Raw genomic sequence first — 24,189 nt, 5'->3', positions numbered from 1 at the left:
TTAAAACGATTTCTCAAACAAACCGATTCCATAATCTGGGAATGACATTTTTTGGGAAAATCCTAACGCTTCCGCTACAATGGATTGCGTTTGACTCTCCTGTAAACGACTGATGGCCTTTCTGGCTACCGATTCAACTAAGTCATCTTGCTGAGACATCGTATATTCACTGCTACGAAGCATTCAACGCATGTCAATTCTATTTAATCTCCTATTACAAAAGGAATACTGCAGGTCGCTCCTTACTCCTTATCTAAAACTCATAGATTTCGACGTCACAGACTAAATTCGCATATTCCCAACTTGTAAACGTTATAATTTTCCTGTATAAGCTCTTCTATTTCCTTTTGTTCAAAAAGGTTGTCCATTATATGGTTATTTCATACCGAACCCACAATATCCCCTAATTGTGCCCACCAGCGGCCGAGCGGTAAAGACGCAGAACACTGGTAGTTCGGTCCGAGGTTCGAATCCCGCGAACGGGCTGGCTGCATGGGCGTTTTCGTGGTTTTCCCCATGTGTAACGTGTATACGAGCCAGTTTCCCTTAGAAAGTCCTCCACGAAGACATCCCTCCCTTTAGGTAGATAGCCCTCGTGTGCTTTGCCATAATTGAATAATCCTAACCCCTAATCCCCTGTTTTGAGCAGTGAATGTGAATGCATGACGTTACTCCGCAGTAGAAAAGAAACGGAACTTAAAACTACACTACAGATCTATAGAGTAAATGTTTTTCTAAGCCTAAGAGTCGCACTTCAAATACTACTTACTACTTCATTATCAAATGCTAACTATGAACGTTCGTTCAGCAAACTAAAATAAATGTTCACATATTTACATTCAGCGATGGGACAAGATCCCCTAAGTCATCTAGCATTTTTAAGTGTGGAAAGAGAAAAATTAGAAAGGGTCGACTTAAATAAATTTGCTTCATCCAAGGTAAGAAAAATGTATACATAATAATTAATTGTATTCATGTATTATATTATTATTAATAAATATAAGTGCCCGACCAAGTCGAGGTGCACGTGATTGAAGCGAGATGAGGGCAAATTTAAATTTTTAAGTTGGCTGGTCGTGTGTCTGACAATTTTAGATCTTTGGCCCTCCAAGCACGAACGTGTCCAGTTGGCTATGTCCTTTTGCATGCTAGGTCATACGAAGCGTTTCTGTATCAGTTTCCTCGAAGCCTTGATGCCAGGATGTGACAGACGATGTAACTGACCAAAAATGGCATGGCGAAATCCGGAGGGAACATAAGGTCGAAATCTTGAATCCTGAACTTCACAATAAAGTGATTTTCCAGTCGACAGCTGCTTAGGCTGCAAGTTGAGATTGGTGGAAGTTTTGCTTTTCAAGAGGGTTTGAATCTCGGTGTTGTTCATCCGCAAGAGCAGCAAACTTTTCTGGCGAAGAAACGGCTAGTTCTTCAATACGAGACAAGGTGTCTGCAACAATATTCTGCAAACCCTCAATATAATGGATAGCTGTTGAAAATTGCCCTATGAATTCTACGTGTCTCATTTGACGAGAAGTTTTATTGTGTTGAAAACCATAGGTTAAGTGTTTGTGATCTGTGAAGATCATGAAAACGCGTCCGTCTAGCATGTGTCGAAAATATTTGACAGCTTCATAAATTGCTAATAATTGCAATCGTAAGTGCTGTATCTGGTTTGTGCTGGTGAGAGTTTTTTAGAAACATATGAGTCTCCATAATTCTTCATCTTTCTGTTGTAAAACTGCTCCTATACCTGTTGTTGATGCGTCAACGTGTAGAGACATTAGGTTATTTTTTGGAAGCAGAAGAGATGAAAAATATGCAACTCCTTCGCCGGGAATCGAACCGCGGACCTCTGGAATACCGGCCCAGCGTGCTACCGTTACACCACGAAGACACGCTATGGAAGGGGTAGAAATACCTTATAATGTATATAATATATCGTGTATAATGCGACTGGTGTTTTTAGGGAACCCAATCGCCAAATACTAGGTGTGGAGAATCCTCATCCAAAACCCCTTTCAGTTCGGGCGTCACTGTAGAGACATTAGGATTTTTGGGAGCAAAAGAGATTGAAAAATTAGCAACCGCCTTCGCCGGGAATCGAATTGCAGACCTCTGGAGTACCGGCACAGCGTGCAGAACTACTACACCACGAAGGCACGCTAGGAAAGCGGAAGAAATACCTTATAAACGTAGAGTGATAATGGTTTAGATGCGGAAGGATACTGCAGATTTGTTGCCGAAATTAAATCCTTTTTGCGTTTTTGGAACGCTTCGAGAGATTCTGTGGTCCAGGTTATAAAGCGTTTATCGCTTTTCTTGCTTCCAACCAAAAAAGAATTCAGAGGTGATTGTATGGTTGCTGCATGAGGTAAGAAACGTCGATAAAAATTGAACATAGCAAGAAATAATCTTAAGTCCTTCACTGTAGATGGTTCGGACATATCGCGGATAGCGGTGAGTCTGGAAGGGGTTGAACGCCATGAGTGAAAATTTCATGACCGAGAAAGGATACTCTTGATTGGCCAAAAACGCAATTGTAAGGATTAAGACTGACACAGTACCTTTGAAAATGTTCAAAAACTGTTCTCAAATGTGATATGTGTTCTTGCTCTGAAGAGGAAGTGATTAAGACCTCATCAAAAAAAGGTACACGAAAGTCGAGGCCGATTAACACCTGATTCATGAAGCGATGTAACGTTTGAGCAGCATTGCATAAGCCGAAAGTCATGACCGAAAACTCAAATAGTCCAAAAGGCGTAATAACCCCAGTTTCAGCTGGGTTAACGGGTTAGCAGCTGGGAATATCAGCTGGGTTAACGGGCACTTGGTGATACGCCCACTCAAGATCAATGGTTGTAAAAATAGCTTTTCCCTCTAAAACTTGCATACAGTTTTGAATGCGCGGGATTGGGTAACGATGAAAAATTGTAGCTGCATTTAACCGGCGATAATCGCCACTTACCATTTCGTTTCCGAACTAGATGGAGCGAACTGGCCCATGAACTTTTTGAAAGACCGCAAATTCCCTGTTCCATCATGTATTAAAATTCCTCTTTGGTGGCTTTAAGCTTGTCCGGAGGTAAGCGTCTAGGTTTAGCGGCAATTGGCGGTCCGTTAGTTTCAATATAATGTAGTACATCGTTCTTGGGTTCGGAAATACCCATAACTGTGCGCGTGATTGTAGGGAATTCTCTGAGAAGTTGATGCCATGGGGAGTTACTCGAAATCAGTTTAATGCTGAAATCTTGACTATTGCGAATTACTCCCGGATAAGTTAAGTTGGTTGTGGAATCTATCAAACGGCGATTCTTAAGATCGACAAGCAAAGAAAATTTTTGTAAAATGTCAGCGCCAATAATAGGACAGTAGCAATAATGAATGGCTATTTGGAAGTCGCAGCGCAATCCTAAATCAACAGATATCAGGCGTTCACCAAAAGTTGGAATAGGAGTTCCATTTGCTACATAAAGTTGTAACTTGGTAAGGCGCTTTTGTTCGTGAAAATGTGGTGAAACGACAGAAACATCAGCCCCGGTGTCTAGAAGAAACCTTAAGCCCGAAATTCTCTTCTATGACGAAAAGGCTTGCAAGCTTCCGGCCGCTGTGATATATGACTTCGAGCAACGGTCCTTCTCGTCTCCCTGGTCGTTATAACAACGCACGGTGGTAGGCATTTGTTTGCCTTGTTTCCAAATTTGTGGTGGTAAAAAACAAATACCCGGAGGAGGGCTTTCATAACGTTTCCTCAGTGGGTTAGGACGTGTATTTCGACTACGTGATGTGGAGCGGTTGCGCGAAAAGCTTCAGCTTGAATGGCTACTAACTGAGCAACCTGTTTGAAAAAGTCATCAATTTGAGCCTGTAACGCCACAATACCTGACTCAGGAGCCTGCACTGGATGTATTTGCGCAGGAATGGCCAGCTTGTGAATTTTATCAGCGATTTCGGGAAGATTTTTAAGTGGCTTTCTACTGGCCGCTAAAATGGTTTGCATGTTAGATGGGAGTCTATTCATCCATAATGTTTTAAGAATGTTATCCGTTAGGTTACCGGCGACTAAGTCTGTCATTTTAGACAGCAATTGAGAAGGCCTTATATCACCCAACTGTAAATCGTAGTACAGCTGCTTGATTTTAACTGTCTCGGATTCTTCATAAACAGAAATTAATTTTTTTAAAGATGTGTATTTGTCTGTCGCCGGTGGATTCAAAATTATTTCACGAGCTGATTGATTGAAGTTTCTCTGATACTAACGTGGCGATCGCTGTATAAAATCGAGTTTCGTTGGCAGTAATGTGACTCAATTTAAACTGCGCATCCAATTGAATGAATCATAACGATGGGTCTCGGCGACAAAAAGGTGGTGGCTTAACTGTCACTCGTGCCAATTGTGAAGCAGCATCGTTGTCAACCACTTTAGATCAATCATATATGCACAGTAATAATATGTATAGAAAAATAATATGTATATAGTGACACAGTTTCTTGGTACTTGAAATTAGAGAAACTGGCGGCGCAAATGCAGCAGACGATACATATATCCGCTGAAATTATGACAAAAATATGTTGACTCATTGGAATATGGCGCAACGCTTGAAATCACGTGTGAAATGTCTTACTTGCATCTCATCACACTGGGTAACTTACTGCTGTTCAGAATTTTGATATATAAAACTCCATATTTGTGCAACATTGAAGGTTGCTATTCGTAATAAATACGGGTCACCAATTATGGCAGTACAATTTTTTGAGACTGATCGTTAAATAATTATAACAATTGAATAGAATAAATATTATTTTGTTTTGGGTTGCTATGGGTTACCAGACTGGCAGAGTTGAGTTGTAGTAGGAAAGTTGCCACATATCTATTTATTTATCTATAATGTATATTAAACTTTTAATTGTTTAAAAACACTTATATAAATATGTAAAATAAATAACACCTTTTCAACTAATTCTAGATCATCGTATGTCTGATTTTTTCGCTGACACAGATGCATTTCCAAATTCAAGGATAATGTAGTTAGGTAGTGACTATTCTTAATATATTTTTGAGTATTTTATGGCAGATTCAGCATTTTATTATTATTTGCATTATTTTCTTATTACGAATGTATTGTATACATCATATTACTGAAAGTGTTTTTTTTTGGGGGGGGCGCCAAAAAGGTATTTTGCCCCGGGCGCCAGTTATGCTTGCTACGCCACTGATCTCGGGTGATTGCGAATGGCTTGTAGAAGTGTGTTACATCCGAGACTCTTCCAATTTCAAAGAACTTTGTCCCAAGAATCAAGACTCATGGATATTCTTGATGAAACTGAAACTATATTTTTGCGGGTAGTCCTCGTTTAATCTTAAATTGAATAATCTATTCCAATATGATACGCATTTTGCATATTCGGAAAGCTAAGAAACAACTGCGCATTAGCCTTGAAATGATGAAGGCAGTTAGAGACGCAATGAACTTCTGGTGGCACATAAATTCAAATCACATTCATGCAGTTATGAAAATAACATGGCACAATAACTTTCAGATATATTGAATTAAGTTTCTGAGCTGAAGTTTTTCCCTTGATTAATAGTATCTGAAAAATATTAAACGAGACATTATTACCTAATTCTCACTGTAATTCAAAATTTATGAGCCTTCTGAAACTTTTCAAAGAAAATAAAGAATACTTTTCAATTTCAATAAGATGCATTTCAGTAAGTATTGCAAAATCTTTGATTTTTGATAAAAAAAAAAAAAAATCTCAGTTCCTTTGGGATACACCAGAACTGTTATTCAGATAGCGAAGGATTAGTTTTGCCATTTGATCTTGTGTTATAATTTTAAGTTTTCACCTTGCCAAAGATAGCATTTGTCATTCGTATTTTTTTGCAGAAAAAGTAAATATGTAAATCTCTACATAGTGTTACGAAATGTCCAAACACGGTAAGATAGCTTCCGCACAAAGCAGTTTTAGGGTTGCCATAAAATGGCAAGGAAAGTCAAAATTGCCACATTTGGCGAGAAATCGCCCAGATTTGGCGACAAAATTGGCGATATGCCGTGAACGGATGGAGAACCTTCTGAAAGGAATTCTTACCGGTTTAGCCCAGAATGTTTTCGAACACAAGCCAAAAGCTATATAAACCCTGCTGGTACGCATTGAGTGTGTCTCGTCAGTATCGAATCACTTAGGCAGTCCGTGCGGAGTCTATCGAGTTGACAGTCGGTCAGCGAGTGGCGAGTTGGTCGTTGAGAGCACCGAAAGAGTCTCTTAGTGTATCGCGGTTAGTGCATAGTCGAGAGAATGTGTGTTGAGCTCCGGGAACGACTGAGTCGAGGGTCGGGAGCTGTACTCTAGGGTATCGTCGAATGCACCGCGAGTTGTAGCGTGGAGAGTCTCGAGAGTACGTGGATTTCCTAGAACGACCGAGCAGAGTCGGGAGCTGTACTCTGGTGCTTTGAAGCTGTCTTCACCGTAATAGCTTGATAGTCTGAAGGTTGTGCTGCTGATTGTTCCAGAATGTTTATAGTGGATCTTCGACGACTATAAACGTGTTTTGGAGATGTCCTGAGAATACTGTGCAATAAAGTGAGTTTTGGTACTTCATCAAGTGTCGTCGTCGCTATTCACTCCAAATCCTTACAAAGACCGTACGTAACGAACGTACTAAAGGAAAGAAAATAACGTAACAATGTAATAAAAGAAAGAGTCTGTGTGTCTTTAGTTCGTGTTGATAATAGACCCAGGGCTACAAAATTTGGTATATAGGTGCATCTAGACCAGTGGCGTAGCAAGCATAACTGGCGCCCGGGGCAAAATACCTTTTTGGCGCCCCCCCCAAAAAAACACTTTCAGTAATATGATGTATACAATACATTCGTAATAAGAAAATAATGCAAATAATAATAAAATGCTGAATCTGCCATAAAATACTCAAAAATATATTAAGAATAGTCACTACCTAACTACATTATCCTTGAATTTGGAAATGCATCTGTGTCAGCGAAAAAATCAGACATACGATGATCTAGAATTAGTTGAAAAGGTGTTATTTATTTTACATATTTATATAAGTGTTTTTAAACAATTAAAAGTTTAATATACATTATAGATAAATAAATAGATATGTGGCAACTTTCCTACTACAACTCAACTCTGCCAGTCTGGTAACCCATAGCAACCCAAAACAAAATAATATTTATTCTATTCAATTGTTATAATTATTTAACGATCAGTCTCAAAAAATTGTACTGCCATAATTGGTGACCCGTATTTATTACGAATAGCAACCTTCAATGTTGCACAAATATGGAGTTTTATATATCAAAATTCTGAACAGCAGTAAGTTACCCAGTGTGATGAGATGCAAGTAAGACATTTCACACGTGATTTCAAGCGTTGCGCCATATTCCAATGAGTCAACATATTTTTGTCATAATTTCAGCGGATATATGTATCGTCTGCTGCATTTGCGCCGCCAGTTTCTCTAATTTCAAGTACCAAGAAACTGTGTCACTATATACATATTATTTTTCTATACATATTATTACTGTGCATATATGATTGATCTAAAGTGGTTGACAACGATGCTGCTTCACAATTGGCACGAGTGACAGTTAAGCCACCACCTTTTTGTCGCCGAGACCCATCGTTATGATTCATTCAATTGGATGCGCAGTTTAAATTGAGTCACATTACTGCCAACGAAACTCGATTTTATACAGCGATCGCCACGTTAGTATCAGAGAAACTTCAATCAATCAGCTCGTGAAATAATTTTGAATCCACCGGCGACAGACAAATACACATCTTTAAAAAAATTAATTTCTGTTTATGAAGAATCCGAGACAGTTAAAATCAAGCAGCTGTACTACGATTTACAGTTGGGTGATATAAGGCCTTCTCAATTGCTGTCTAAAATGACAGACTTAGTCGCCGGTAACCTAACGGATAACATTCTTAAAACATTATGGATGAATAGACTCCCATCTAACATGCAAACCATTTTAGCGGCCAGTAGAAAGCCACTTAAAAATCTTCCCGAAATCGCTGATAAAATTCACAAGCTGGCCATTCCTGCGCAAATACATCCAGTGCAGGCTCCTGAGTCAGGTATTGTGGCGTTACAGGCTCAAATTGATGACTTTTTCAAACAGGTTGCTCAGTTAGTAGCCATTCAAGCTGAAGCTTTTCGCGCAACCGCTCCACATCACGTAGTCGAAATACACGTCCTAACCCACTGAGGAAACGTTATGAAAGCCCTCCTCCGGGTATTTGTTTTTTACCACCACAAATTTGGAAACAAGGCAAACAAATGCCTACCACCGTGCGTTGTTATAACGACCAGGGAAACGAGAAGGGCCGTTGCTCGAAGTCATATATGACAGCGGCCGGAAGCTTGCAAGCCTTTTCGTCATAGAAGAGAATTTCGGGCTTAAGGTTTCTTCTAGACACCGGGGCTGATGTTTCTGTCGTTTCACCACATTTTCACGAACAAAAGCGCCTTACCAAGTTACAACTTTATGTAGCAAATGGAACTCCTATTCCAACTTTTGGTGAACGCCTGATATCTGTTGATTTAGGATTGCGCTGCGACTTCCAAATAGCCATTCATTATTGCTACTGTCCTATTATTGGCGCTGACATTTTACAAAAATTTTCTTTGCTTGTCGATCTTAAGAATCGCCGTTTGATAGATTCCACAACCAACTTAACTTATCCGGGAGTAATTCGCAATAGTCAAGATTTCAGCATTAAACTGATTTCGAGTAACTCCCCATGGCATCAACTTCTCAGAGAATTCCCTACAATCACGCGCACAGTTATGGGTATTTCCGAACCCAAGAACGATGTACTACATTATATTGAAACTAACGGACCGCCAATTGCCGCTAAACCTAGACGCTTACCTCCGGACAAGCTTAAAGCCACCAAAGAGGAATTTTAATACATGATGGAACAGGGAATTTGCGGTCTTTCAAAAAGTTCATGGGCCAGTTCGCTCCATCTAGTTCGGAAACGAAATGGTAAGTGGCGATTATCGCCGGTTAAATGCAGCTACAATTTCTCATCGTTACCCAATCCCGCGCATTCAAAACTGTATGCAAGTTTTAGAGGGAAAAGCTATTTTTACAACCATTGATCTTGAGTGGGCGTATCACCAAGTGCTCGTTAACCCAGCTGATATTCCCAGCTGTTAACCCGTTAACCCAGCTGAAACTGGAATTATTACGCCTTTTGGACTATTTGAGTTTTCGGTCATGACTTTCGGCTTATGCAATGCTGCTCAAACGTTACATCGCTTCATGAATCAGGTGTTAATCGGCCTCGACTTTCGTGTACCTTATTTTGATGAGGTCTTAATCACCTCCTCTTCAGAGCAAGAACACATATCACATTTGAGAACAGTTTTTGAACATTTTCAAAGGTACTGTGTCAGTCTTAATCCTTACAATTGCGTTTTTGGCCAATCAAGAGTATCCTTTCTCGGTCATGAAATTTTCACTCATGGCGTTCAACCCCTTCCAGACTCACCGCTATCCGCGATATGTCCGAACCATCTACAGTGAAGGACTTAAGATTATTTCTTGCTATGTTCAATTTTTATCGACGTTTCTTACCTCATGCAGCAACCATACAATCACCTCTGAATTCTTTTTTGGTTGGAAGCAAGAAAAGCGATAAACGCTTTATAACCTGGACCACAGAATCTCTCGAAGCGTTCCAAAAACGCAAAAAGGATTTAATTTCGGCAACAAATCTGCAGTATCCTTCCGCATCTAAACCATTATCACTCTACGTTTATAAGGTATTTCTTCCGCTTTCCTAGCGTGCCTTCGTGGTGTAGTAGTTCTGCACGCTGTGCCGGTACTCCAGAGGTCTGCAATTCGATTCCCGGCGAAGGCGGTTGCTAATTTTTCAATCTCTTTTGCTCCCAAAAATCCTAATGTCTCTACAGTGACGCCCGAACTGAAAGGGGTTTTGGATGAGGATTCTCCACACCTAGTATTTGGCGATTGGGTTCCCTAAAAACACCAGTCGCATTATACACGATATATTATATACATTATAAGGTATTTCTACCCCTTCCATAGCGTGTCTTCGTGGTGTAACGGTAGCACGCTGGGCCGGTATTCCAGAGGTCCGCGGTTCGATTCCCGGCGAAGGAGTTGCATATTTTTCATCTCTTCTGCTTCCAAAAAATAACCTAATGTCTCTACACGTTGACGCATCAACAACAGGTATAGGAGCAGTTTTACAACAGAAAGATGAAGAATTATGGAGACTCATATGTTTCTAAAAAACTCTCACCAGCACAAACCAGATACAGCACTTACGATTGCAATTATTAGCAATTTATGAAGCTGTCAAATATTTTCGACACATGCTAGACGGACGCGTTTTCATGATCTTCACAGATCACAAACACTTAACCTATGGTTTTCAACACAATAAAACTTCTCGTCAAATGAGACACGTAGAATTCATAGGGCAATTTTCAACAGCTATCCATTATATTGAGGGTTTGCAGAATATTGTTGCAGACACCTTGTCTCGTATTGAAGAACTAGCCGTTTCTTCGCCAGAAAAGTTTGCTGCTCTTGCGGATGAACAACACCGAGATTCAAACCCTCTTGAAAAGCAAAACTTCCACCAATCTCAACTTGCAGCCTAAGCAGCTGTCGACTGGAAAATCACTTTATTGTGAAGTTCAGGATTCAAGATTTCGACCTTATGTTCCCTCCGGATTTCGCCATGCCATTTTTGGTCAGTTACATCGTCTGTCACATCCTGGCATCAAGGCTTCGAGGAAACTGATACAGAAACGCTTCGTATGACCTAGCATGCAAAAGGACATAGCCAACTGGACACGTTCGTGCTTGGAGGGCCAAAGATCTAAAATTGTCAGACACACGACCAGCCAACTTAAAAATTTAAATTTGCCCTCATCTCGCTTCAATCACGTGCACCTCGACTTGGTCGGGCACTTATATTTATTAATAATAATATAATACATGAATACAATTAATTATTATGTATACATTTTTCTTACCTTGGATGAAGCAAATTTATTTAAGTCGACCCTTTCTAATTTTTCTCTTTCCACACTTAAAAATGCTAGATGACTTAGGGGATCTTGTCCCATCGCTGAATGTAAATATGTGAACATTTATTTTAGTTTGCTGAACGAACGTTCATAGTTAGCATTTGATAATGAAGTAGTAAGTAGTATTTGAAGTGCGACTCTTAGGCTTAGAAAAACATTTACTCTATAGATCTGTAGTGTAGTTTTAAGTTCCGTTTCTTTTCTACTGCGGAGTAACGTCATGCATTCACATTCACTGCTCAAAACAGGGGATTAGGGGTTAGGATTATTCAATTATGGCAAAGCACACGAGGGCTATCTACCTAAAGGGAGGGATGTCTTCGTGGAGGACTTTCTAAGGGAAACTGGCTCGTATACACGTTACACATGGGGAAAACCACGAAAACGCCCATGCAGCCAGCCCGTTCGCGGGATTCGAACCTCGGACCGAACTACCAGTGTTCTGCGTCTTTACCGCTCGGCCGCTGGTGGGCACAATTAGGGGATATTGTGGGTTCGGTATGAAATAACCATATAATGGACAACCTTTTTGAACAAAAGGAAATAGAAGAGCTTATACAGGAAAATTATAACGTTTACAAGTTGGGAATATGCGAATTTAGTCTGTGACGTCGAAATCTATGAGTTTTAGATAAGGAGTAAGGAGCGACCTGCAGTATTCCTTTTGTAATAGGAGATTAAATAGAATTGACATGCGTTGAATGCTTCGTAGCAGTGAATATACGATGTCTCAGCAAGATGACTTAGTTGAATCGGTAGCCAGAAAGGCCATCAGTCGTTTACAGGAGAGTCAAACGCAATCCATTGTAGCGGAAGCGTTAGGATTTTCCCAAAAAATGTCATTCCCAGATTATGGAATCGGTTTGTTTGAGAAATCGTTTTAACATATACGTGCATTTCGTTTAAAAAAAAGATCTCTACTTTGGAGAAATAAAGTGGTCAGGAAGAACGTTTTGGCTAATGTACTGCAAACATTTATTACACATTTTATCAGACAAATCAAGAAAATAAATGATTAATTATATTACAATCGTTATTAATTTTAAATATATTTTCCAGAAATCGATCAAAATGAAAACTGAAATTTTCCGGAAATTCTTGTTTGGAGACCATTTGGCGCCCCTGTACGAGAGGCGCCCGGGGCATCATGCACCCCCTTGCCCCCCCCTCGCTACGCCACTGATCTAGACAATAGCCAGTGCACCTCGAAGCGATTTTTTCAAAATTCGAATCAGATTTTTTTTAATTTTATCTTTTCGATTTTATCGCATCATTTTGAATAGTTTCATTCTTTTAGAAATGTGGTTTTGGCAACAGTTTTTCATTCAATGCTTTCTGCTGAGTGTTGAAAATACAAGATAAAATGCTGCTTTCTTTTATTTGATTTTTGGACACGCACATCGCAATCTTCTTATTCTGAAGCGCATGTGTCTCGCGAGGCACAACAGAAAGAATTTCCTATCTCTATCTCTCTTTATTAGCTAATGGCAAGGAGGTTTGTATATTTTGAATTATGTCATTCACAAAGCACAGTTTTGATTGGCTATTCCTTCTTGATGATAGTTTTTTTTTAAGCGTTTTTCATTCATTGCTTTGGATACTGGACTGCTGACTGTCTTCTCTTGAAAATATGAGATTTATTGCTTATTTCATTGCAATTTTTTATATAATGTTTTAATTATATAAAAAAGTTTTGCATGATTTTTGTTAGGAAACAAAGTTTTTAACTTCCTTTATACCATTTGAATTCTTAAGATTTTGCAACGGGAAGTTAGTTAATTTATTTATTAGGATAATTAATATTTGTATTAGGGGATATTGTTTATTTTATTGTAATTTTGTCATACGAAATACATTTAAAAAAAAAAAATGTGTGGTTTTTTTTTTTCTGAAGTTTTTCTGCGGAGTAAAATTCTGCGCAGTTTTTAAATTTAACGTTAGATATTCCCTTTAGTCATTTTCCCGGTACATTTAAAAGCCAGACGAAGGCTGGCCGCGTAGCTGCTAGTTAATAATAAAACGAAATCCACTAAAGAAGAAGATTGAGTATATTGAATGAATGATAAAGTTATGACATTTTGTGTGCTTGAAGAAACGCATTCTCTCTTTTTCCTGTAAACCAATATATATATATATACAGATAACAAAAATAAATAATGGATGTATGTCGCGCGACATAATCAAGGAGTAATCACAGGCTGTTATTCACGTTAATTACACGCATGTTTATTCGCAGGAAAATTTTTCGGTATTGCATGAAAGGTGCGAGAAGGGTTCGACGCTTCACCTGTGGCCTCTAGAGATGAACTGTCATTCTCAAGTTCGTCCCGCTCACGGGAATTACGGGAATTTAGAGATATTCCGTGGTCTCCCTACTACAAAAAATATGAAACGAGAAAACGTCGTGGTACAAAACATCGTGGAAAGAGAAGAAAGCAAAGAGGAAAACATCGTAGTTCTAAAACATCGTGGTAGAAAATATCGTCAACCAAAATAAAGCGCTTTAAAAACTTTGCAGTTTAAAAACATCGTCATCGAAAATATCATGGTAAAAAGTAAAATACCTACAAATAATCGCATGACGATATCATCGCACACATGCGTTATCAGATTTTGAAAGGTGTAAATGCATTTTCGCATAATGATTTGGGAACGCAGAAGGAAAGAGGGATATCTTTATTTTATATTTCATATTTTTCAATGAACTAATACATTTTTGCTGAAAAAATAAGGAGGAAACTTAAGCATTTAAAAATTAAAAATCAGTAGAATATTAATGCAATTTACAGAGCTTAATAGAAATTAATAAATTAATATATTTTTTATAAAGTTTTACTCATAACGTTTCAAGAAAAATACAGCCTAAAAATGTTTAGAAAAAGGAAAATAAATAACTGCATGAGGTTACCTCTATTAAAATTGCTTAGTTATTATCAAATTACTTTCCTTCCCGTTTGTTAATCTGATATTGTTTTGATGAAAATTATATCTTGTTTTGTTTCCGTTATCCTTAAAGTGTCGCAACATTTCTTGCGCTTTCAAATCTTCATGCGAATATGCATTTAGAACTTTTAAAACTTGAAAAACCGCATGTGTGCGATGCTATCGTCATGCTGTGATTTTGTAGGTGCTTTATTTTTTACCGCGATGTTTTTTACGACGATGATTTTAAACTGCGAAGTTTTTTAACTGCATTATTTTCGACCATGATGCTGTCTCTTCGCTTTCTTTTCTCCCACGATGTTTTCTACCAGGACGTTTTCGCGTTGCGTTGTTTTCTCCGCGATGTTTTCGACTGTCACCTAGTAAGAGATAAGTAAGAGTAAATCCATTAAGAGAATAACCTAATAATTTTTCATAATAATAACTTACTCATAAAAATAGTAATAAATATTTTATTACCTTGCTGCAATGCAGTGAAATTTCCTGAATTGTTCTTCAGTGCAGTGGATTCGGTAGTGTAAATCTCTGGAATAAAAATTTAAATAATTTAAAAACCATGTAATGGGAAAGAAAAAAGATTGTAACTAACTATCCTTGGAAAATTCAATATAACGAAATTCCATTTTTTTCTTCTAAATTCATGTCGAAATTCTTTTAGTTGGACATAATCCTGGACATTTCAAGTATATTATGTTAAAATGCAAAACAAGTATGTTTATTAAATTTAAACAAAAATTTAGATTCAGGAACAAATGAAGCTTAAAAATGTTGCAAACATAGATTTTATTATGTATTTACGTATAAAGCAGCTCGAAGACAGAATGTTTATATAAGTTCTGAAGTTATTAAGCAATAAACGTTTCCAGTTCTTCTTCTTTTATACATTCACTGCATATTATGAAATTTCTCTCATAAAATTAAAATGCTAATTTAAAACTGCAGGTAATTCCTAATGTTAAGGTATTTAAAAGTTGCAACTTTCTTCAGTACCGTATTTTATTTTTGAAAGAATTTGAATGAAACAGACAGTTTAGGTTACTAAACAACACTGCCATTTTTCAGAAATAATAATTCGTAGTGAATCATGGTTTATTTTGCATAAAAACTAAAAATAGAGGGAAATATTCTCATGGCGCCAATCTCCCTAATACGACCACTACTGAAAATACCAAGTTCTAGGAACGTAAACAAACATTTTGAACATCGGCTTTGTAAAAATAAACTGTTCCATGGAAGACTGGAATCCTCTGGCACTAAGCAACCGCTTTAGTGAGAGTTTACGCTATTCTTATCCGAAATGGGTAACTGATAAAAGAACATATTCATTTTTAATATCATATTCCATATGTTTATTTTTATCGAAGCATTGCCTATTTCAGTGTTGTTGCTTGTAAAATGGTATTGCAATATATTTCATTGCTTGGATATGCTAATTAATTTTATTAATCATTTATTTAATTAGAAAATAATGTATTACATCAATTAAAGTCAACACTGTAAATGATTCCATCTGGCATTGCGCCTGTCTGGTATTACCTATGTACAAAATACAAGGGAAATAAAATCTTAACTTCGAAAATAAATGTTATAATGAATTCGACTAGCAAATATTTTGATAATAAATAAGCAAACGACTTTATCATTTAAAAAGTTTTCTTTAAATTTCTAAGAAAAGATGAACTCTCCAGCCTTCCCAACAGTTACATTAAGGAGGAAGGTAAGTCATTGCGTACTTCCGGTATTTCATGGTTGGTCCCGATAAGCATTTACCTTGGAAGAAAAGACAACTCAAACCGGATTCGAGATACATGTACTATTTCTGCAGATAGTTACAGTGTCTTTGAGCTTTCATAATACCTTAATGAAATATTTTTTAGTTTATTACGTATTTGTAGTGTCAGAGATAATCAATGATAATATTTCTAAATCTAATCTGAGGTAATTAACTACTATATGTGAATAAAAAGTGATTGCCCTTTACTAACTATATGAAAAAAGGTAACGAGTTGCAAAAAATAATGGTATGTCAAAATAAATATTTAAAAAAAAACAAAAAAAAAAAAAAACACCTGGCTAGAAAGCATGTATGTTAACTCCGAAAGTTAAAACTTCGATTAATAACATACACACATTCAGGATTCAGGTTATTTCTCTGCCTCGAATGAGCATTTAAATTTTCCAAACAGAAATAAGTTGAACATATATGCAAAGTTGAATGTATAATAAAAATAGATAAAAGTAGTAAAGCGGCAAAAATTGGCATTTTTCTGAGTATGCTCAGTGTTTGCTACAATATACATAGTTTTTAACTAGTTCATGTAACGTTCCCGGCATATAAAAGAAAGAAAAAAAACTATTTATACTATTAAAAATGCGTAAAGAAAATATAAAAGTAATAAAACATTTTAGACGATTCTGTTTCAAATTTATTAACATTTTGAAACTGATTTAAGCAAATTTTAAATTAAAAACTAAAAGGCTAAAAAGGCGATTATTTCTGTAAGATCCTATAATAAAAAAGTAGTACTTGGATTAAAAACGTGTAAGCCATAAATGAATTATTGTCAGTTTCTGTACATGTTTAAATCTGTTTGATTGCGTTCTTATTTTTGTGCATTGTTTGATACTGTGTACTTTTATTTATTTATTTATTCAATTTTTAAATTTAGGATAGTATTTTTATGCTTAATTTATATGTTAATGAATTTGAGGCCTCAGTTTTTGTATATAAGCATTCAGTTTTTGTGTAGTCAGTTTTGTGCATCCAGTTACATTTCAATTGTAAAATTTAATTAAACAAATTAGTTCAATTAGAACCCAAAACATGTGCACAACCGGCTTACGGACAAATTTTGTTGCCAATTTGACGACAGATTGCGTTTTTCCGGAAGATTCTGGAAAGTGCATTTGGAGACCCTTCCCCCCCCCCGAAGCTTCCAGATTCGTTCCAAGCCCCAGAGCTTGCTTCGTGTATCACCATTTTAATGTGGCTCCCAGAGCCAGTAATCAGTTGTTATTCAGATCTAGGAAACTGCGTTTCAAACATAGTTAGTTGAAGTGCTTGTAATGGCTTATTTAGTTTTATAGTAACCAGTTTTGTTCATTTTTTAATCTTTTTAGTTTTCTCTCATTTCCAGAATGATATTTTAGTTTCGTGTAATAGGCAAAGTAGGGCAGAAAGATACTATTTAATCTGGGGTCTGAAATCCTTCAGACAGAGCATGTTCTGACTTCCAGCCATGTTGTTTTGCTGATATTTAAGCTTGCTATTTTACGGCCGTGTATATTAATTGCTGGGTTGTCTATGTAGGTGGTAGGGTTAAAAGTCAGCTCAGCTGATTATATAGCTTAGTATTAATTTTATATTTCTATTTTGAATTACAGCCAAAAGTATTGGTATGTGTTTAAGTACCAGGAGTGCCTAGTATAAATTCTTTCTTAAGTCGAGGGTCTTTTCATCCACCGTACGCCTTGTCATTGATACAGTCGAACATAGTAAATAGTCACTTTACATTTCAACTAAAGATCTAGCTAGCAAAAGTACAGTTATTTTATAGCTAGAATTTTACACGCTCTTTAATGTTTGCTGTAAGAGTGATATCTGTAATTTACAATATTTCTCGTGTGCTAAAGAAGAGTTTATGAGTATCTGCCTTCTCCTTGTCCTGTTTATAGCTATTAATATTTTCGATGCACTATCCTGTTCCAATTCTTATTTTTTTAACAAATTGTAAATTTCTTCCTCCTCATTTAAAGTGATCATGAAAAGAAACATGCATGAAGCAACATTAATTTTTAGACGACATTATGTAAACCATTAAAATAGTTTGAAATTAGATCGCGCTGATGTCTGATTTAAAACCGTCAGTAAAAAACCATCTTTGTGAAAAATTCCAACGTATTTTTGGATTAAAAATGCTGCTATCAACTGAAGTAAAAGCCTGTGATAAAACCTATTATAAAAGCAGTATAATAGTTTAAAGAGGGCCTTATTTCAAGTTCGTAAATGCTTTGAAATTAATTTCCGCAGATGTACAATTTAATTTGCGAAAAAATTATTTAAAAATTATCTCAGCGTGTAGCAGAAACTGAGTATTTTTATTCAAAATGTGTAAGCCACTGAAATACGAATTCTGATAAAAATAATATAATATTTTAGACAAGAAGCTATTTTATCGCTATCTTTCTAACCATGGTATTTTTAGATTAAGCTTATATATATATATATATATGCGTATTCGAAATATGGCTAACATTTAAAATAGTCTTTTTAATGTTAATTTTTTTTTTTTTTTTTTTTTTTTTTTTTTTGTGTGTGTGTGTGTGTGTGTTTACTTAATAAGGTATTTTCTCCCTCCTTTCCGCATGTCTTCAAGGTACAATTGGAAGCATACTTCCGTTCGAGTACCGACTAGGACACAACACATGTTTCATGTCTCCTGTTTCGAAAAACAAATCGAAGTGACGCCCGAACTAAAAGGTGGCCGATGATAATTCGTCATCTCCAGGATTTGGTGATTGGGCCCTCTAATCCCCAGTCGCCATTTAAAATGGGTTACTTTATAAGGTATTTTCTTCCTCCTTTCCGTATGGCGTCGTGGAATAATTGGAAGCATACTTGAAAAGTATTCAAAAGTTCCAGGGTTCGAGTCCCGGGGAGGACAGTGTACGTTTTGCACATCTCCAGTTTCAAAATAATAACAATAATGGCTCTACAACTTTATTTATTAACTCTCACGCAAAATACCATTTCGAGAATAATATCCCCATTCGCGAGTAACGTTCCTTTTGGGATAGTAATACTTTGATATAAAATCTTTTTATCTTGCGATATTTCTGCCTTAAATCTTTAACAGACGTCTACGTGCATAATACTGAATACATCATTAAGGAAAGCCTGCAGCGTAGAAAGGGTTGCCATAATTGTCTGTTATATATATATTGTAACTCCTTTAAATTTCACAGAAAAACAAACTGCAGGAAATATTAAAATTTTTAAAGGCTTATTACCTTTCTAATCAATTTAAGGAGAAAACTTTGCTTTCCGGATTGGAAAACTAATAAATTATTGATATCTGTAAAAAATAGCTGAACTAGTAACTATCTCCGAAGAATAAGTAAACTAATACATTATTTATAAAGAATAGGCATGCCAAACTCTTAGAGATGATTTGGAGTTAATGCTTATGTAAGTTAATTGTTTTCATTCATTCTGAAATTGATTTCTGTGTTTCTCGGGAAGCTCTGCCTGCTATTATCCAGTCTCCCATAATCCTTTTTAGCTATGTTGCAATCTATTATGTCTCATTAAATAATATTTATTGGCATCAGTCTTTCGAAACAGTATCGGATTTCCGGTAAATTGAACTAAATGAGATAAAAATAAGCTCTTGCGGTTATGTTCGTATGAGCAAAGAATGAATGCGAATAATGGGGAACAAATATGTTAAATAACATGAAAACTGAAGTTTATTAGGTATTTTTATTTGAGCTAGGTTTAAAGTTCTTTAAAATTTGACCGAAAAATAGGATTTGGTTCAATTTGCAATGAACTAATATATTTTCTCGTCGTTATTACATGTTTTAAAACCGAGAGAAACGGGGAAAATTGTGGGATTAAGATTTTGTAAAAAGATCAGAAAAGAAAGCTTAAAAGGTACATGTTTCTGAGAATTCTTTTTTTTTTTTTTTTTTTTTTTTTTTTTTTTTCAGCAAATTTTAATTTAGAGAGGTGTTAACTCATGAAATATTCTACAATTTTTTCCCCAAAACCTGCAGTTGCTTTTAAAGTTCTTCCTTTTTTCTTCTTCTTCCCATTTTTTAAAGCTTCGTATGTTCTAAAAGGCTTCTTTATTTTTTAGAGAAGGGGAGAAGAGGAAAATAATTAAAATTTTGATTAACTTTAATTATTTCAGAAAGCCTAAGACTTATGTATGGCTTATATCTACGTATCAGTGAAAATTAGAATTTAAAAACATAACTTCAAACGGTTAATTCTTTTTTGGTGTAAAGGTGACGCTTATAAAAATAACATTTAAGCTTCGTAATTTTTCACGGTAACTCTAAGTAATATAAAGTATGGAAACTACAGTTGGCACACTAATGAACACAGAAATCCTGAAAAATGTTAAAAATTTTATTTCAAAGTATTAGATAGTACGTTAGGTTAAACTATTATATAGTAAAGCATACGAAAGATATTTACTAAAAAGGAGGAGTGCTTTCATGGAAGAATTTCTAAGGATATTTACTATTTGATAGCACAAGTCTAAGAAATAAATGTAGAAGACAATTTTATTTTTTACATAGTACAGTTTTCTTAAGCAAGTTTTTTAAGCTTAATTGTATTTTGCCTTAATCTGGTATTTTTTTTAATAATGTATGCATTATAATCATATGACATCCGTACAAACGATATGGTTCAATGTTCAAGTGCATTCAACCTTATTATTTGTATAATAAGTTCTACTATTATTGTGAAAGTTATATACTTTTCTTTGTAGAACTTTAAAGCTCAAAGTCGAGAACTTCACCAAACAAGAATTTAAACTGAAGTTTACTTTGCATTGAAATATACGTTTTGGAAGATTTCAAATAATTGTGAGTTATATTATTATGCGAAGACAGCGTTTTTTGAATCTGGAACGTAAAATATGAGCTATGTCCTCGGCGGTACTCAAAACACGGATTTTGCAATTTCCAGCCTTACATACTACGAGTCAGACATCGACAGCAGACACGGGAAGAGGTTATAATTCTTTAAAATATTATAACAGGACATGGACCCTTCCCCACATATTTCTACGCAAGAAATTTGTCAAATTCTGATATCTGTATATGTGGGGAACAGGGAACTCCTGATCATTACACTTTCTCATGCCCCTTAACTGAGGATATTCACATAAAATCCCCAAGAACTGACCTCCTGGCATTTCAAAGGTTTTTAATTAAAGATAAACATCAATATCCAAAATTTCAGTAAATTATGCAACGACTCTCTTCCTACGGCTTAGATCTCTGTCAAGTGTAAGTCCACATACAGTTTAAACTTAGTGAACTTTTACATGCTGTGATTATGGACAAAAATGGCTCCGCTCGTGAACTTTATAAACTGCAATAAACCAATATATTTGAAATAACCCATGGACACCCACCTCTTTAGCATTATTATAACAATTCATTTGAACATTGTGTTGCCAGTACTAATTATAATTATCTCAGTATGTTTATTTGTTTATTAATTATGTTTATCTCCTATTTTCGTTGCACCAAATCAGATGTTCCATTTATCTTGTGAATCTCAAATTGTATTCCGACTATTTTGTAATCTACTTATGCCCTAAACCATTATTTTTAATAAATACTGGATGCGGGGCGTACTGTGGAATTGCACGATGTACCATAATAGGCAAACTCTAGACCTTTTGAAAAGCTTCAGTCTATGCAAATTCTTATGAAACTTGCAATTACCCCCACCCCACCCCCCCTTTTTTTTTTTTCAAAGAGTTAGTATGGGAAGGCATTACCAGTTGACCTATGGTACATCGTTGGTGTCCCCCATACTTTTACCTTTACCTTTACATTCTTTAAAATACTTTCGTGCTTAATGGTAGCTGGTAGGAAAAGAAAGAGTTCCAGACAGAGAAATATACATGGTGGTGAAGTATCGACCACTCATTTTAGTCGGGCTATTCTGAAGAGCTTATTAGATTTTCGAAGCCAGAAGCAAAAAAATCATGTATGCTTATAAGCATGATTTTTCTTCCAACTTCCAGCCGGTCGTGCCACTAGTTACACTCCGACAGAATGTGCAGGGGGAAGATTATAACTCTCTATAAAGTTATTCTAAGTAAATAATAATCCCTATAAAATAAATAATATCTCTATAATAAATAATCTGTAAAATTATTATATGTCAATCTTAGTTTCAAATTTTTGTTAAATTTTACAGTGATGTGTGTGGGTATTTGGGAGCGAGAGAATCATATTTATGAGCTTCAAAATTGTCATTTATTTTCAGCTTCATATTTTGTCATTAAAATACTTATCCAAAATTCTACAAGTTTCTGAACATACAAGTTATAAAAAATGTTACAAAGTTTTGCTGGAGTAGAATTTTTTACAACAGAAACATAAAATATCCTGCCGAATATTTTCGTCAATATTTTGGTTTTGTAGCGGGACAAAAAAAAAAAAAAAAAAAAGGTAAAATGATCACATTGGAATATTTATTTTAGATAACATGTTATTTTTATATTGATTCTTTCCTGTAATACCTACAGCTTCTGTCTTCTTAACCAGAATGCAAAAACTGTGTTGAGTTTGAACAACGAAAAATATGTAATTATAGCTTTTGCAAAGCACAAGGAAAGCAGTTGGTTTAGCAAGCTGCCCATTCTTATGTCGATTTGGATTTCGCTGAGTGTTTTCTTGCATTTCATAACATTTTATGCATACATATTGTGATTAGTTGATGGAAAGCTTATTACTACATAAAATACAGTTCTACTTCAATAATGTAGTATACGGGTAGAATTTAAAAAATTTATCAGAAAACAACAAAATTTCAAGCATTCATTTCGAATGTTCATTCGAATTCCTTCGAATGAAGGGACATCATCATTTCGAATGTCATTAACTGTGTCAATATCATATAGGCACAGCTTTCTTTGCCTCCGTTTTCTTATCTTTATGTCCTCCTGGATCCACTGGTGACTTAATTATCATGCATTATTTTCTATAATTAAAGTTAAGTACCGTAATAGCTGTCATCTTTAGCCTTGAAGTTTTTTAAATTTATGCACCTGTTTTAATATTAAAAACACCTCTGAAAAGAATTTTATTTCTGATATTGCTATTATTTGTAATTGTTTCATATCAGAATATGAATTTGCTAATTAGCAAATTCCGTGCTATAAGATCTTGAATTATTACTTTTTTTCATTAAAAAAAATTCTTACAGCTTTTCATTGCATTTTTTAAAAAAGTTTTTTACTAGCATTATGAAAGAAATATATAGGAAATTTAATTAAATATAGTTTAAAGTAATTTTTGGAAAGCAAAAAATTTCAGTATTTAACAGAGAGAATTTCATTTTTACGGAACACTTGATAAATGAATTTTAGGGCTTTATTATTAAAACCAAAATCGTTTCTTTCATGCACTTATTTAATTAACCTCTTATTAATACTATGTTTTCTAAATCTCATATTTCATTTCACGAAGAATTAAATAAAAAAAATCAAGGATTATTTATTTAAAAAAATTAAAATTATGTCTTAAAACAAATGAGTTTATTTTGATAAATATTCTTGCTGTATTTGGCTATATTTGCAAAGAATTATCGTTTTCCCCGACGCTTGCTTCATGGTGTAAGTGCTATCATAGTGCTTGCTGTTATCACGTCCACCTAGCTATTGGAACATCGACAGTATGTATCCCAGGAATACAATCACTTAACAGATTTTACACTAGTTGCCGAATCTTCTTTATATATTGTATATAAGCGACTAAAGTGTGTGTCGCCAATAGTTTTTTGTTGCTACTCGGAAAAAACGAGCGCGGAAATTAATGTTTTCGCAGTTTTTCTCAGCCGATTATAGTCGTATGAAGATGAGAACGGCATCGATGGATTCCGAGAATTTTTTGGAATTCGAGGATACGTGTCTCGAATTTCAACTCGGCACGTTCCGTAGATATTCGAGAAAAAAGAATTTGGCACGTAGCCAAATCCCTCTAATAGGGAAAACCCAAGAAAGAAAGTAGAAAATGTAGGGAAAACTTAGGGAAAAATTAGTTTTTAATTAATATCTCGGCTAATTAAAGTCCCAAGAAGACGTGAATGGTCAAAAAGCCGTGCCAAGGACCTCCGGAATCCAACGGTGTGCTTTGCTAAGCCCGGGAGCCAGCCGTTTCGGAGGAGATGATGTTACTTCACCCTATATATATATATATGTGCGGCTTAACTGTCTGTTTGTCGCCGATAGTTTATTGGTTGCTTGCGTAACTGTACTAGCCAATGGGGTGAAGTTGCCACGGCACAGGGTTGCCGTTTCAGTTGAGACGTAGGCAATTTCCTGTAAAACTTACCTTTGCTATGACCGTCCATAAGTCTCAGGGCCAAACGCTTAAGCGTGTTGGCA

At 35.7% G+C, this 24,189-nt stretch overlaps 1 protein-coding gene across 2 annotated transcripts in view; it reads right to left on the bottom strand.

The window, feature by feature from the left end:
* Nucleotides 1-24,189, bottom strand: part of LOC118199002 (uncharacterized) — a 78,021-nt gene that overhangs the window by 9,197 nt on the left and 44,635 nt on the right. For both annotated transcript variants that reach the window (XM_085811457.1, XM_085811455.1), the window contains one exon: nucleotides 14,507-14,572. In XM_085811457.1, coding sequence (XP_085667583.1) covers nucleotides 14,507-14,572 — 66 coding nt within the window. The remainder of the gene's footprint in view (nucleotides 1-14,506; nucleotides 14,573-24,189) is intronic.

The sequence above is a fragment of the Stegodyphus dumicola genome, chromosome 2 (genome assembly GCF_044657685.1).
Source record: "Stegodyphus dumicola isolate Sdum_Otavi_A_Nest chromosome 2, ASM4465768v1".
In the NCBI taxonomy this organism is placed as follows: domain Eukaryota; kingdom Metazoa; phylum Arthropoda; class Arachnida; order Araneae; family Eresidae; genus Stegodyphus; species Stegodyphus dumicola.
This window is presented reverse-complemented; position numbering and strand designations above follow the sequence as displayed.